General features: G+C 42.3%; 2 protein-coding genes across 9 annotated transcripts in view; both read left to right on the plus strand.

The window, feature by feature from the left end:
- LOC139546925 (cordon-bleu protein-like 1) overlaps positions 1-3,151 on the plus strand; it is a 41,308-nt gene extending 38,157 nt beyond the window's left edge. For all 4 annotated transcript variants that reach the window (XM_071355881.1, XM_071355882.1, XM_071355885.1 and 1 more), the window contains 3 exons: positions 37-1,475; positions 2,276-2,457; positions 2,607-3,151. In XM_071355881.1, the coding sequence (XP_071211982.1) occupies positions 37-1,475; positions 2,276-2,428 (1,592 nt within the window). In that variant the 3' untranslated portion in view covers positions 2,429-2,457; positions 2,607-3,151. The remainder of the gene's footprint in view (positions 1-36; positions 1,476-2,275; positions 2,458-2,606) is intronic.
- Positions 3,152-3,496: 345 nt separating this feature from the next.
- The window catches only part of LOC139546926 (growth factor receptor-bound protein 14-like), a 54,247-nt gene continuing 42,441 nt past the window's right edge, over positions 3,497-15,302 (plus strand). The window contains exons 1-4 of one of the 5 annotated variants that reach the window (XM_071355886.1): positions 3,497-3,636; positions 3,791-3,844; positions 11,740-11,954; positions 13,303-13,435. In XM_071355886.1, the coding sequence (XP_071211987.1) occupies positions 11,767-11,954; positions 13,303-13,435 (321 nt within the window). In that variant the 5' untranslated portion in view covers positions 3,497-3,636; positions 3,791-3,844; positions 11,740-11,766. Of the gene's footprint in view, positions 3,637-3,790; positions 3,845-10,926; positions 11,300-11,739; positions 11,955-12,021; positions 12,599-13,302; positions 13,436-15,302 lie in introns of those variants that run through there. The other 4 variants (XM_071355887.1, XM_071355891.1, XM_071355892.1 and 1 more) reach the window with 4 other exon arrangements.

Below are 15,302 nucleotides of genomic sequence, written 5' to 3' on the forward strand. Positions count from 1 at the left end.
TACTTTGTACTAAATCGTGTTTTTTATGTTCTCCAGAAAGCCCTCCTTGCCAAGTTGAGGAAATAGGTGGTCAGACAGACTTGCCATGTAAAGATTACACAACACAAGATGGGGTCAAAGGTGAATGTAGTACTGAGAGCTCTCTTACTATCAGCCCACCAGCAGCCCAGCCTATGACACAGAGTACAGGAACACAGGCCTCAGATCAGCTGGACACTGACCCCTCCTATCGTGAACGGCCAGTGGCCACAAGCACCCCCTGTCCCCCTGCTGAGGATGCCCAGGTCCAGACCGATCTCACACCGCCATGTCCTGTGTCACCATCCCGACAACAGGAAGTGCCTCCCCCTTCTAAAGCTTCTACCTCTGGAACGGTGGGGCTGAAGAAGGACATGGCCACATCTACAGAGGAGCTGCTGATCCCTGCTGACCCCATCACACCTGCCTTATCTCCTGCCTCAGCAGCCCCTCAGTACCAAACGTCCACTCAAAGTGGCCCGGCCCCTCCGAAGCCATCCAATGAGCTGACCAGGGACTACATCCCCAAGGTGGGGATGACTACGTACACTATCGTGCCTCACAAGACTTTGGAGAAACTGAGAAACTTTGAGCTGGAGCCGATGTTGGAATCCCCCAACGTGGCTCTCGAGAAGGAAGTAGGTTCACTTGAACTCAAAGACCGCACTATACAGGCTGAGCAGTTACAGGTCACAGCAGAACAGACCGAGCTGCAGCCTATTGTACCTAGGGAAGACTCCCAATCTCAGCAAGTCAACAGCACCACTACTACTACTACTACTAGTAGTAGTAAGAGCACTGTAAATAGCAATGTGGTTGAGCCTATTCACTCCCCCTCAACACCAACAAGAATACTTCCTGCAGGAGATGACAAGATTCCATCCCCCTCTAGTGGGGGAGACCAAGCAGGCTCAATAACAGAGGTCACGGAGATGAAAATTCCACCCGCAACTAAACCCAAGCCTGGCTCTTTCCGCTTGCCACAGCACAAAAGAACACCTGGGTATTATGTAACCTCGGCGGCAGTGAAAAGTTTGAATGCCAGTCCTGGCGCTGGCCAGAGGGAGGCTCCAGGCTGTCTAGTGGCAGCAGCAGCAGCCCAGGCCCTGCAGCTAGTGGAGGAGGACAGATTCCCTCCTCCGGTGCAGTGGGACGAGGAGACATCAGAGGGCGCTGATGTAGTTGACATGGAGCCGAGTGTGCCATCTCCACGGCCCAGTTTTGTCAGGGTGCCCCCATCCCCAGGGCTGAGCCTGGAGAAGCTGAGGAGTTTTGCTGCTCCCAAACCCTACTCTCCTACGACCCCGTCCCGTTTTGCCCAGGCTGTCTCCTCGGCGGTCAAAAGGTCCCAGTCCTTATCCACTGACTCCACCTCACCCTCTCCTCGCTTGCCACCATTCTACCCAATCACAAGCCGCTTTTTAGTCAATGATCCTAAAGGACCATGTAGGGCTATGGTGAGTTGTTGCGGATGTTTTGTGTTATGTGCTTTCTCCATATGAGACTCTGTATTTTCAATATTAGAACATACAGTAGGAATCTGGATATTTATATTCACAGTTCTCTAGACTCTGAAATGACATAAAACCCAAAGAGTTGCTTTTCCCACAAAAGGTTAGGCTTAAATGTTAATTTCTTTGATACTTGTTGTAAAGTTCAAAGCATATGCCTACTTAAAAAAATTATTTGCAGCAGAATCTGTTTCTAGCCGATTAAAAGTGATCGATGTTTCATTGTCAGTGCTATCTCTTTAACCATTAGACTACTCTCAGATGAAGTCTCCAGTCTGCTGTTTTCCCATGTCCTTTAGGGTCAGCTTTGAGACTGTTGAATAACACAGGAAATGGGAGATGTACTCCTCTCTGAGAATGTATATACAATTTTCTCGCAATGAAATTGGAACAGTCTACCATAAGCGTTTGTTCCGAGTTTGTGGCCTGGTAAACAATCCTAGCTGCGTATCCTACCTCTTAGTACTGTACATTGACCTGTGACACGGTCGCCTCCCTAAGAGACTGGGCCAGTGTGCCTGCGTGTCATTGATGTGCTGGTCCCTGTGATCCAGTGGGGAACACTTTTTATCTCCTTGTTAATAGTCTGAGCACACGTCTTTTACCATATTTATTCCTGAAGGACTCTCTGTACTAGGCCTATACTCGTGTTGTACAGGTGTCTTTCCAGTTTCCTCAGTTGACTGGCACTCTCAGTCCTGAGTCTTGAATGATGGTGTGCATTGTGTCTTCTCTGCTGAGCATAGAGAAGTGACAATGGAGAGGGGGAAGAGAACAAAAGCTTGGAGCTCCAGGAAAGGGGGGACCTGAGCGGTGGCCCAGCCAGTGACATGACTGTTCAGATGGCAGGCCAGAGTGACCCTGAGCAGTGGCTCGGTGTGTGTGTGGAGAGGAGCTGAGAAGTAATGGATCAACGGAGACATCTACGGTAAGCACTAGACTGTACAATAACATGGTGGTACAGCACAATGTCAAGTGGGGCTGCGACAGTGTTACATTCATGTAGTCCGAGTGCCTATATAATGTATGTATAATTACGTTGAGTTAGGTTTCAAGTTCCCTCTTTTGTCTTTTTAGGAGCCTGATGTCCTGCCCTGGAGTCTGTTCGAACATGAGCTGAGGAAAGAGGAATATAAACGTTGTTTGATTCGTTTTTTACGACCTCTGTTGCTAGTCTTAACAACCTACAAACTGTAGAAAAGACTACTTTTCTGTTCTGTTATGACAAAAATAACTAAGTAGATTATTATTATAGTTATGAAATAATTGTTTGTATTATTATTCACGATTTCTATTTCAAATTTGATGCATATTCTACTTTTCACGTGTGTTATTTTGTCCCAAAAAAGTATATTATTAGTTTCCATACTCAGTTGTAATTATCATCGAGAAAATACAGGAGCCTATTTTAATACTGTCTTTCATTTTGAAGAGGTCAATTTGATGGACCTGAAAGTGGTACTTATAAATCCCTCAGTCCATTTTGTATTTTGTGTTACTCATTTGATTTTGATAAAGCTGTGCCCAGACATACACTGGTATGTAGAGTATTTCTCTGAACATATAATTATGTTATGAATAAAGGTTACTGTCGTGTATATTAAAGTATTATATTGACAATCCATGAGTGTTTCCCACTGAACATTTTTGAATGTAAGTTAAACACTGAATTGCAAAGAAATCCGATACAGAAGACAATGTTATTAGCAGTAAAACATTTCAGTAATTGAAGTGCAGTTCATAGCATACAACTCACAATCCCATCACAATTAAACAGGACAAAACAACATAATGTAACATATATTAAATAGTGACACCAAAGAAACGTCCCGGATTATACGAATTGCCTTGCAGGCCAGGTTGCACACACACAAAAAAAAGTAACTTGATACTTCTCTGCGTACTTGAAACTTTTTCAGGCAAGATCTCAGCGAGTCCTCTTTCAGGTAAAACGTGAGGGTTGTGCATGACGCAACGCGGGAGTAAATATCAACACCTGTCTAGGGACATCGCGTGGACTAGATGAGCCCGCCACACCGACCTCCAAGACAGCGATGAAGACGAGTGAGGAATCAATATGCAGTAACGTTATTTCAGCGAGTAGCAGGTAGGCTATGTTACAATAAACCGTTTTTAGGGAACACTGATGTAGGATTTGGACAGATAGCTAGCCTACTGTCTATATGATTACTTTTTTGTCCTCGACATACATTGCGTTTTTAGTCATGAGATTTCTTATGTTGACTGGATCTTATTTTCAGACTGTCAATATCTGTGGTCAGTGGCGCATGTTCCGGTGCAATATGCCAGCAAAGGTAAGACACGTGTAGTCTACATGTCTTGTCTATGTCATTGAAGTGATGTAGCCTACCCTGTTGCATCTTCAAATTTGAAAGTTATGCAAAATGATAACTAAAGCCTGTAGGGCTGTAACCCCCCATTATACATTCATAATTCAAACTATTTCCCTTTGTAATCCTTTTCATCTAATTTTGTTTTGTTTACTTTGTGGCATTATGGACATTACACATAGGCTACTATAGCGCTTTATTTCACAATTCTGTAAAATGTCAGTAGGTCTACTGTTCCGTAAAATGCATAGAAAAAAACGTCACTTCAACACTTACGCTACTGCCGTCTGGCGTCAGTCGAAGGAAGTGACTGAGTCGTGGCTTGACATTGAAATCCATATTAGCTACAGCAGGTCAGCGTTTTTCGTCGTGAATCTTGTTCTGGAGGCAGCTATGCAAAGTGGTCCAGCTGGCAAAGACAGTCATATTATTATTATTATTTTTTAAACCTTAACCACATTGCTAACCCTAATGCCTAAACCCAAAATCTACAATTTGTTTTCATACATTTTTACAATATAGCCAATTTTGAATGTTTGAAAGAAGCATGATACACTTGGTGCATAGCCAGTAGGAATGAAATCATTTGGAGAGGAAAAAAACCACTTCCAAACCCAGGGTAGGTTAGAAATTCATTGCTGGTTATTGCCTCATGTAATATTCAGCAAGAAAGGGTGTGTATTTTTTGTAGTTGATAAGGAGACCTCTAAAATATCCACTTATCTCCTGCACTACAGTCAGAGGCTAAAACCTCTTCATTCCTAGAGCTTTAGTACATACTCTGGTAGCAGGCTATGCTGTACAGATATAGCTCCTTTTGTCTACATGTTTTAAGTATTTTCTCCTAGAGTTACGAAGTGTGTTTGCTCGACGGGTGCATGTTAATGTTACATTATGCGATATCTCTATCTTTTGTACGCCCGAGTTCATGCAGTTTAATACAAGGGCATGTGAACCTGGTATTAACTGAGAACTTTACAGATGCTAGTTTGCCTAACTGATAGATTTTGTAAAATAAAAGAATGCTAATTTAACAGCGACTGTATCGCTAAATATACTGTTTAGGTATTATTCCTTTAAAACACAGTATTTGTACTTTTTTTGCTATTCAAGTAAATTCTACATGGATTAGAAAAGTAAGATTACTACAGTATTTAAAGAAAGAATAGTTTACATTGTTTTTTTGCCTCATTTGGCAATTCTGTTATCCATGCAGGTCAGTAAATCTGGGATCACTGAAGCTAGCAGCCTTTCCCTGCTTTTAGAAGTGATTTGTACAGCAATTAAGTTGCTTATACACATTGCTGCTAGACTTAGGAATTCATCATTATCAGTGATTATTGTGTATTCTTCACTTTTAAGTTTCACTTTTCAAGGTAATAATAATCATATACTAAGAAAATACTTTCAGGCCTTTCATCTACTAATTGGGATATATTTTCAGAACTTCCTGCAAACTATAACATATAACTGACTTGTTCAGTAGTAATGGTCAACTTGCCAAATCATTAGTGAGATCTAACAGATCACAGTGGTTCTGTATTTAGAGGCATGACAATACTCATGACATCATTGGTACTGAATGTCTGGTGCCAGATGTATTTTTTTTCCATTCTTCATCTGACATGACTCGGGACAGAATTCAACTGAGGTAGACACAAGCGGTGGAAAATCCATCAAAAGTCTTGGTAATGAATAATAATACATTTGGATTTGTGAGGCGCCTTTCGTTTAAAAACAGTCTCAAAGTGCTACAGTGGTGTAATGTGATATGTAAATTGCAGACAATGTGTACAGATTCTAATGATCTCGCTACCCCCCCCCCCCCCCTCTCTCTTTGTGTCCCCAATCCTACCCTTCCACCCCCGTAGTTACTTTACTTTAATGCAGCCTACCTAGACATGACTGATTTGGAGGTAGGTAACATTATATCACATTAATATTATATTTCACATTAAATTAGACCTAACTGTAATCTGCCTGTTGCACCTAGCATTGGATTCTTCTGCGTTTAGCTTCGGCACATCTTGAGTTGGGGCAAAACAACCAAGTTACATAAAACTGTTTTGTCACAGGGTTTTGTCTATTGTTAATCCAGCAGCATGAGGTGTTTTGGCTGCTCAGTCATGCACGTAATGGCTCATACAACATTTCTCTCCAATCAACTAAATTGTCTTGGTTTTTGTGAATCAGAGCATTTTGTTCAAACCGGGACTCCAAGGAATGATAGATTGCGGTGTTATAGCTGTCCTCTTTTCTGCGTCAACAGAGGATGAAGGATTAGAAAAGAAAGCCAGTTTGCTATTTCCATTCTGTGATGTCCCCCATTAGAGCAGCTGATGTTGTAAGTTGTGCTGTAAAGGTCAAATGAGTGAGTTGGTGTGTGATGTGTGCTGTGTTTGTAATGCTCAATTATGTTTCTACGTGACCATCTAAGAATAACTGTTTCTGCACTTTCCATAAGTGCAGTGCCCCTTGCATGTGTGGCTGGAAATAGATGTGGGGAGTATGCTGCTCCGAAGACAAAATAATTTATGATGATGATGAGGATAGTGTTTGCTCAATTACTTCCTATTCTAGCTAGAACATAGTCTAGGGGGCTAGATCATATATTGATGTCAGTCACACTGTACGAGCCCACACCTGTTCCTGGTTTTTCAGCTACAACGATAACCACACAACCTTGACGAAAGACACCTACGCTTTGTTTTGTCTTTACGAGCTTCTGTCATAAATTCTCTTTTCCTTACGAATCCAGCTGTGCCACCGTAAACACTGTTACTGTACCTGCCCAACTCCTCTCTGTAGGAGCAGCTAACCTGCTGGAACATTGGTTGGAGCTCACCTGTACTCCCCACGTCACTCATGAACGTGAGGTGAGTGGGACTAGGATATTCAGTAAGAACAATGAACTGGGGAACGAGAAGCGCATACAACAGGTTTGTGACGACAGTACATGGCAATGTTGATCTAGCTACTCTAAACTCCTTAGCTCCAAATACATACTGATGACACGTAACTGTACTTCTTACCCTGGATGTAGGCTTGACAAGGCAGACTGTTTTCCGACAAGGTCAGTCTAGTGCTGTGGACTGTCTTCGTGTCGGATCGAGAACTGAGAGGGGATCACTTTCAGTGGGGCTGCTGAAGGCATGAGAATGCAATATGACCTCGGAGAAAGAGCACTAATATGGCTTTGTTTCAGTGCATGTATGTGCAATGAGAGGAACGACCTAGGTCACAGTTAAGGAACGCAAAACGGGTGCCGAAGCTACTGCATGATTGGCCGTTCGCTTTACATGAACTCATAAGTGCTCAACATCTCTTACTCAACCATTACTCCTCATCCATAATGCACACAGAGAGAATTTACCTCAGCTTTCACCGGCTATTGTCTTATTTTGGGACTGTCATGGTGGCAAGACTGGGAGAGGTGGCACTGACTACTAAAATAGCTTTGGCTCACATCTTCTACTAATGTAATTAGAAAGCATTTGCATTGACTGATAGCGGAAGAATGTGTATCAGTCCAGGGTTATTTTTGGACAGCTCATGCTGCTCGGCCTAAGTGTCCTTGTCTCGGACTTTGCCACTGGAGGACCCCCAGTTCAATTGTTTGAGTAGTCTCTCTCTCTTACGCTGTCGTTCTCTTTCTTTTTCTCTCTGTATGTGTCATCTCTCTCACACGCACACAGGCGCACACATGCACTACACTAAATCACTATTGCGCTGCTTAATGCATCTGTTGAATAAGCATGGGACTATTCACATTCACCTTTACAAAGACTTAAGCAGTTGCATGTCACTTCTGTCCTTTTTATTTGATGGTTTCCTGTTTTGTTGGTGTCATGCTTTGTCAGTGGTGCTCTCCAGAGAGGGGGGCCTTTTCATATGATGGTGTGTCTAAGTGAAAAGGTAACCTAAGCCAGGTGGAGCTGTGTTATTGTGACAGTGCTGTTAGCTCAGGCTCCTTTACACTGGGAGTGCATTACTGGAGGCTCACAGCTCCCAGTCATACAGATCTGTCTGATTTCCATTTAATTGCTAGCTGCTGCTTAAACAACTGAGGGTGCGTCCCAAATGGCACCCAAGTTCTTTTATAGTGCACTACTTTTGACCAGGGGCCATAGGGCTCTGGTCGAAAGTAGTGCACTATGTAGGGGATAGGGTGCCGTTTGGGACGGACTCTGAGAGACACAGAAGCCTCTTCAGTGTGAGACTGTTCTGGGAATAGATGCTCAGTGTCCTTGTCAAGTAAACCCTTTAGAGCCTGTTTTGTTGTAAACCGTGAAAAGACACAATGATGATGGACATGTGACTAAACATAGATTGTACCATTTTTACTCTTTTCAGAGATTTATCTGATGGCTCTTGCGTTGACTTAAGAATCCAATAATTGAGTAATAAGAACTTTACTCAGAACAAGTGATATTCAGGTAGAGTGGGACTTTTAATGGCATTTGCCATAGATTTTGTTTTTGCAATTTAAGTAGCACTTTGAAAAGTTGCTCCTGTACAGATATTGGCCACTTTTCAGATTTGAAGCACATAACAATAATTATCACACGCAAACAGCCAAGAGCAAATTAATGTTCAATGAATGTCTACTTACTAATAAAGTGGAAGTAGTCATCATTGGAGTAGGGCAATTCCACGGAAGCAGAATGATGCTGATACTCTTTAGAAGTATGCAAAACAAAAACCATTGATTGGAAAGTTAAACCATACAATCTATGCACAAGGACTACTTTGAACAATTTCCACATACATTTTTACAGAAACACATGTACTTGAAGAACAGCGCAGATGTAAAGTTTGGTAACAGAATGACAGTAAAATCTCCCTCAGTTTTTTATGTGACCACTTATTCCTTATTAAGTTAAATACCTACTCCGAATTAAGATTCAAGGATGTCTGGAGAAAGAATGGGGTATCAAGCTATGATATTACACATTGAATGATATTACACATTGAATTTCGGGGGGGGGGGGGTGGGGTTGGATTACCCCCCCTCAACTGTGGTTTATGACTTCTATGAATTCAATTCTATTGCAGACATTCTGTTATCGATTTGGTAACAGAATGATGCGTTTTAATAAATTATACACAATTGTTATCAGTAAAAACACAAACTAATTGGTAGGTGTAACTTTACTTGTTACTTTGAACTTTCATTATCCTCCCTCATGAGGGAGAGAAATCTGAAAATATCTTAAAGATATGTGGGGTTTTGGTAACAGAATGACAAGACACTAGGCAATATTTCTTAAACTTACAGAAGGAAAATCATTTCTGTGAAACTAAATGTTGATATTAGTTGGCAGGGGTCTTTACTTAAACATTATTGTGTTTTGAAGTATTTACAGTGCATTCGGAAGGTATTCAGACCCCTTGACCTTTCCACATTTTATTGCGTTACAACCTTATTCTAAAATTGATTCAATAATTTTCCCCCCTCATCAATCTACACACATAATGACAAAGCGAAACAAAGTTTTTTTTTTTTTTTGCAAATGTATTATTATTTTTTAAGGATACCTTATTTACATAAGTATTCAGACCCTTTGCTATGAGACAAGAAATTGAGCTCAGGTGCATCCTGTTTCCATTGATCATCCTTGATGTTTCTACAACTTGAATGGAGTCCACCTGTGATAAATTCAATTGATTGGATATGATTTGGAAAGTCACACACCTGTCTATATAAGGTCCCACAGTTGACAGTGCATGTCAGAGCAAAAACCAAGCCATAAGATCAAAGGAATTGTCAATAGAGCTCCGAGACAGGATTGTGTCAAGGCACAGATTTGGGGAAGGGTACAAAACAATGTCTGCAGCGTTGAAGGTCCCCTAGAACACAATGGCCTCCATCATTTTTCAATAGAACAGGTTTGGAACCACCAAGACTCTTCCTAGAGCTGGCCGCCCGGCCAAACTGAGCAATCAGGGGAGAAAGGCCTTGTTCAGGGAGGTGACCAAAAACCCGATGGTCACTCTGACAGAGCTCCAGAGTTCCTCTGTGGAGATGAGAGAACCTTACAGATGGACAACCATCTATGCAGCACTCTACCAATCAGGCTTGAAAAACAAGATTCTCTGGTCTGATGAAACCAAGATTGAACTCTTTGGCCTGAATGCCAAGTGTCACGTCTGGAGGAAACCTGGCACCATCCCTCCGGTGAAGCATGATGTTGACAGCATCATGCTGGCTGTGGTGATGTTTTTCAGCAGCAGGGACTGGGAGACTAGTCAAGATCGAGGGAAAGCTGAACGGAGCAAAGTGCAGAGAGATCCTTCATGAAAACCTTCTCCAGAGCGCTCAGGACCTCAGATTGGGGCGAAGGTTCACCTTCCAACAGGAAAACGACCCTAAGCACAAAGGCCAAGACAATGCAGGAGTGTCTTCGGGACAAGTCTTTGAATGTCCTTGAGTGGTCCAGCCAGAGCCCGGACTTGAACCCGATCGAACATCTCTGGAGAGACCTGAAAATAGTTGTGCAGCGATGCTCCCCATCCAACCTTACAGAGCTTGAGAGGATCTACAGAGAAGAATGGGAGAAACTCTCCAAATACAGGTGTGCCAATCTTATAGCATCATACCCAAGAAGGCTGTAATCGCTGCCAAAGATTCTTCAACAATGTACTGAGTTTTTATTTTTATAAATTTGCACATACAAAGCAGTTTTTGCTTTGTCATTATTGGCTATTGTGTGTAGATTGAGGGGGCGAAAAAACTATTTCATCAATAAGGCTGTAATGTAACAAAATTTGAACAAAGTCAAGGGGTCTGAATACTTTCTGAATGCACTGTATAATACATTTTTTAATAAATGTTTTGTTTGACCAGCAATCAAAGCCTTTGGTTATTCCAAATTTTTAGGATGTAAAATGGTAGAAAAATTTACATGTGCTTTAATTTCCCCAAAACTTGACTTGACTTTGGTGCTAATGAGGCTTTTTACATGGAAATACCCAGTTAAAAACATTTGCTACGTTTTGTATTGACCGAAGTCATCTAGATTTCAGCAAGCTAAGTAAACTGGTACTGCGACCAGATGTTACCTTAATCACATGCAGGCAGTCATTATCTACAGTAGCCTCTCAACCCCAGCCCAGTCTCTGTTACACATTACCTTTCAGATAGATGTTATCGCATCAACCATCCCCCCACACATAATGCCTGGCTGGCTATCACAGAATGACATAGACTACCACGCCACAGCCCACCACACCACAGCTGAGTCACTCTGTCTGGGATATTCTCCACATGCATCTAGTCCAGCACAGGGCTCAGTTTAAAGTGGAGTCGGGACCTCAGTGTGAAGTCTGTGACAAAGGAACAGTTGGTCTTACAGTCTGGCAAACCTCCAGGACTCATTACAGAGATAAGTTGCATACCAACAACGAACAACCCTTTGTGTAAGTGTGCTTTGTGTGCAGGTCTGCTTACCAGGTAGTAAAAAAATAAATCGTTTAATTAAAGAAATACAAGAAGTGAAAAAAAAGAGGGTAAATTAACAACTAAAACCAGGGGGAAAAGCCAGACAGGGAGAGAGACACATTTGTGGATTTGAATACGTCACTGTGTCAAAGCGAAGAGGGCTCATTTGGGAGTCATTGCGTTAAAAATAACTTTATTGTGGTGGATCATGTTTTGGTAGGAGGGTTCATTTTGCCCCACTGGGCCAGCCTCATGGGCAGCAGATGAGCCTTGCGGAGAAGCTTGTGTCTGCTGTGTGCTGTGATCAGACAGAGGAGCCCAGCCAGCTCTCGCTCCCGCTCTCACTTTGCTCTGCTCTGCTACTGCCCTGCACACTCTACACGCCAATCCAACAGCTCGTCTCTTTTCTCTGCTCCAGATGATGCCTTGGAAATAGCCGGCCCCCATGAGTGATATGAATAACACACTGGAAGACATACACACCTCTGGCTGCCTCGGAGAGAAAGCAGAGATTTTTGGGAGTGGGAAGGGTAATGTGAGTGGCTCTTCCAGCCCGTCCCTCATCCCTTTGCATGCTTCTTTACAACCACCAAATGCCCAGCCCTCCAAGACTGCTGTCTGCAAAGGAAATAGGTATGGTTTATTTCTCCTTTGGAATGGCTGCTGTGAATGAGTGTGATTTACTGTATTTTTTAAACTTATTTTTAAAACTGTCTAAAACACAAACCTCATAAATGTGTTAGTAATATAAATCCCAGCATTTCCTCCAAGAGCCTCAGCATATCTATCTTACTTTATACTGTAACTCACTACTTGAAGTTAATCTTTAACATATGTGATTAGTGAGCTCATACAATATGCTCTCCTACAGAGGAATAGTACACACTTTGTGTTTGCAGCGGTAGGGCACAGAAGTCTCAGTTGAAAAATAGCTGTAGACTTTGTACCTGTAAACACTTGTGGTGAACACACAACTGTCAACGAGAGGATAGTTTTAGCCAATTTGAATAGTACACTGAAAGAACTGGACTCGAATCAAGCACCTGTTACTTTTCTGCTTGTAATTAGTAACTTAGTAACTGCTGTGTGTTTACAGAGCAGTAAGGAAATGTCAACGTGAGCCACCTTTTTTACCATTCAAGGCCTTCACTTGTAAACTCTGTTTCCTATCTTCTCATGCTACTACCGGAGAATGTGGTGACGCTTTTGTCAGCCTGGTCATTCCCACACGGACATCGATTTAGATGTGAACGGATTAAACGGACACGCTTTGAGAAGTAAACAACAGAACGGCCGTCAAGGCCGCACCCTCGTACATGACACTATCAGAAATCCATATCAGATAAACAGAAGGATTATACACTGTATTTCAGTTGTGGATTCACTATGCATGAATGGGGCGACATGGGTATACAGATTGTAGCCTATACAGAATGTATAGAGAGGGTGTATCACCAAACTCTATCTTGATTAATGTCGCATTTAATGGGATTAATGCTAACTTGGAGAGAACTAGGCTCCAAAGTGCTATTTCTAAGCGGCCTCTGAGGTGGAGGGTACATTGTTATCTATTGTTTTATCAAATATCGGTTTGTCCCTCTGCTGGGTGTGTCGTCTGACTGGCTGAGAGTGTGTGGGGGGGGGGCAACACAGTCGCAGACACAGTGACTGGCCGTCAGCCATGTCTGTCTGGGAGGATCACCTGTTCAGTCATACTGAATCCCTTCGAATGTACAGAAGACACATTGTCCTCATCAAAGGCCCCGACAATAGAGAGGAGGTATAGAACACAAGTTGGCCATACGCAAGCTTTAGTTTGGGTATGGACTGTAAAATCTGATGTCTCAGATAGAAGCTAAGGAGATCCCTATGACTCTCTGTAGGCTCCAGACCGATAGTCCTCCAGCAATCTGATATACAGTCCCAATGACATTACCATGGCTGCCTCTGTTTAATATACTTCTTCTTTCCCTTTCTCCAGGAAGAGTGAAGAGGGAGAGGAGACTGTGCTGACTGACCCATTTCCAAACCCTTTCCCAGAACTTATTCCCTCAACCGTCTCATCCCTTGTCTCTGATTGTTTATTACCCTGGACCAAAAGCGGCGCAACTCAAGTGAGCAGACATTTTATTCCAGTCTGCGTTCTCTGTATATTATATTATAGAAAACACCAACTCCCCCTCTTATGTTTTCCAGTTGAAAACCTCAGGCATTACATGTGATTCTAAATAGCATGGTACTGACAGAAAACAAAAAACTAGCCGCAAGACACGTGTCAATTTAAATTCACCCATAGCTCGGTCATGTTTGGCTTGCGCTAAGCATCTGATACTGCAGGGCGTGAGGACGCAGAACCAGTTGTGCAAGTATGAAAATGAGGGGTTGAGAATGCCGTGTCAGCACACTCTACAGGGAATCCACACTACGTGTGATTGTGAGATCCGGTCTTTACCTAGGTTCTGTATCAGCACTAGTGTTACAATGAACAGCACACCTGGTCTAATGGCTAATGTCAAAATGAATGCAGTACATCCGGATTAGGGTGACATTTGGGACGAAGCCATAGAAAGTTGGAGAGAGTGGTGACTGAAGGAGGTGAATGTGGGGGGAGAGGAGACCTGGCACTAGGTCAGCGTTCACTCCTTACTAGATCCCTGGCTCTGTTTTGTTTCTGCTTGATCTCATCACATGGAATTCCTGTGCTTAAATGGATAACTCTTCAGTACCTTAACTTGTCCCTATACCTATGTAATAACTGTAGTGACAACATTGTAGTTACGTATATAGAAACTGCGACGCAATTACGCTGGGAGAGTTTATCGGTATAGGTTATTTGTGTACACGCGGCTGTCTCCCGCCTAGAACGGAGAAGAGAGAATTAACGTTTAGGTTTTGGGGGTTAGGTTTATTAATTCACCTTACAGCAGATGCATGGTATACACTAGTTATTGTACATTACTTTAACTTAAAGTAAGATTTAAAAAATGTTTTATACTTTTTTGATAGGGGATTCGATTCAGCCTGCGCTACGGAAAACCATACAACATGGTCACACAACTGCTCTTGCTGTTCCTGGTCTACAGAAAATCATTTTAAATTATGTAATTAGTGAAGTAAAAAAAAAAAAAAAATCTAATTTTAATTTGTGTGAAAACATTAGCATTTTCTCATTGTAGGTCAGGAGCAATGTTTTTTTTTTTTATACTGCACGGATTTGATTCGATTTGTGCCAATGTTGAATCTGTACTGTATGATGTATGTGCTTTTACAGAACCCATGCTCGGTGCCATTTACTAAACTGGGAGCACATTCATTATGTTCCAAGCTAACAATTATGGTTATGCTTTAAGAAATGACTGAACGTCAAAACGGAAAGCCTGCTATATATTATCCCCAAGACTGTCAAGTCAGGCTGGCTGTGGCTCGTTCGATGACCACACCACCCATTCCCTGGAGGCGATTGGTTCCCTGCAGGTGTTAATTACACTCACTGGGTATCTCTGGCTGAGGGAGGGGAGGGGATGAGGCAAGGGGGGTTAGCCCAACTCAGGCCTCTGAGTCATGGTAAAGCCTGAAATTACAGAGCTCAGTGCTAACCAAAGAAAATCAGCAGCATTAGACCTCGCTCCTCAGCTTTTAATAATGAGTTGCTTTCAGAATGTATTTGTCATTCTCCAGTTGTCTCCGGCGCCCATGCGATTTAGAATACTTTGTGATTTGCTCAAGGGAGGTGATCAGATTGTTGTTTGTTCTTCTGTATACAGTCTGATAAGATGATTGTAGAGCTCGATTATCTTCCCAAAGAAACGAAAGTGTCAGTCTTCACTTGATACAGTAGTCTCAAATGAGCCCTTTATACCCGATCCCCTTTCCACTTGACCCAGGATTCACATTGAAAAATTAGAGTGGTTGCATTTCTCTAATGATCCCCTCGCTCTATTGTTTAAAAAAAAGTCCAAAGGATTAGCATGGATTTGGCTT

The sequence above is a fragment of the Salvelinus alpinus genome, chromosome 20 (assembly GCF_045679555.1).
Source record: "Salvelinus alpinus chromosome 20, SLU_Salpinus.1, whole genome shotgun sequence".
In the NCBI taxonomy this organism is placed as follows: Eukaryota; Metazoa; Chordata; class Actinopteri; order Salmoniformes; family Salmonidae; genus Salvelinus; species Salvelinus alpinus.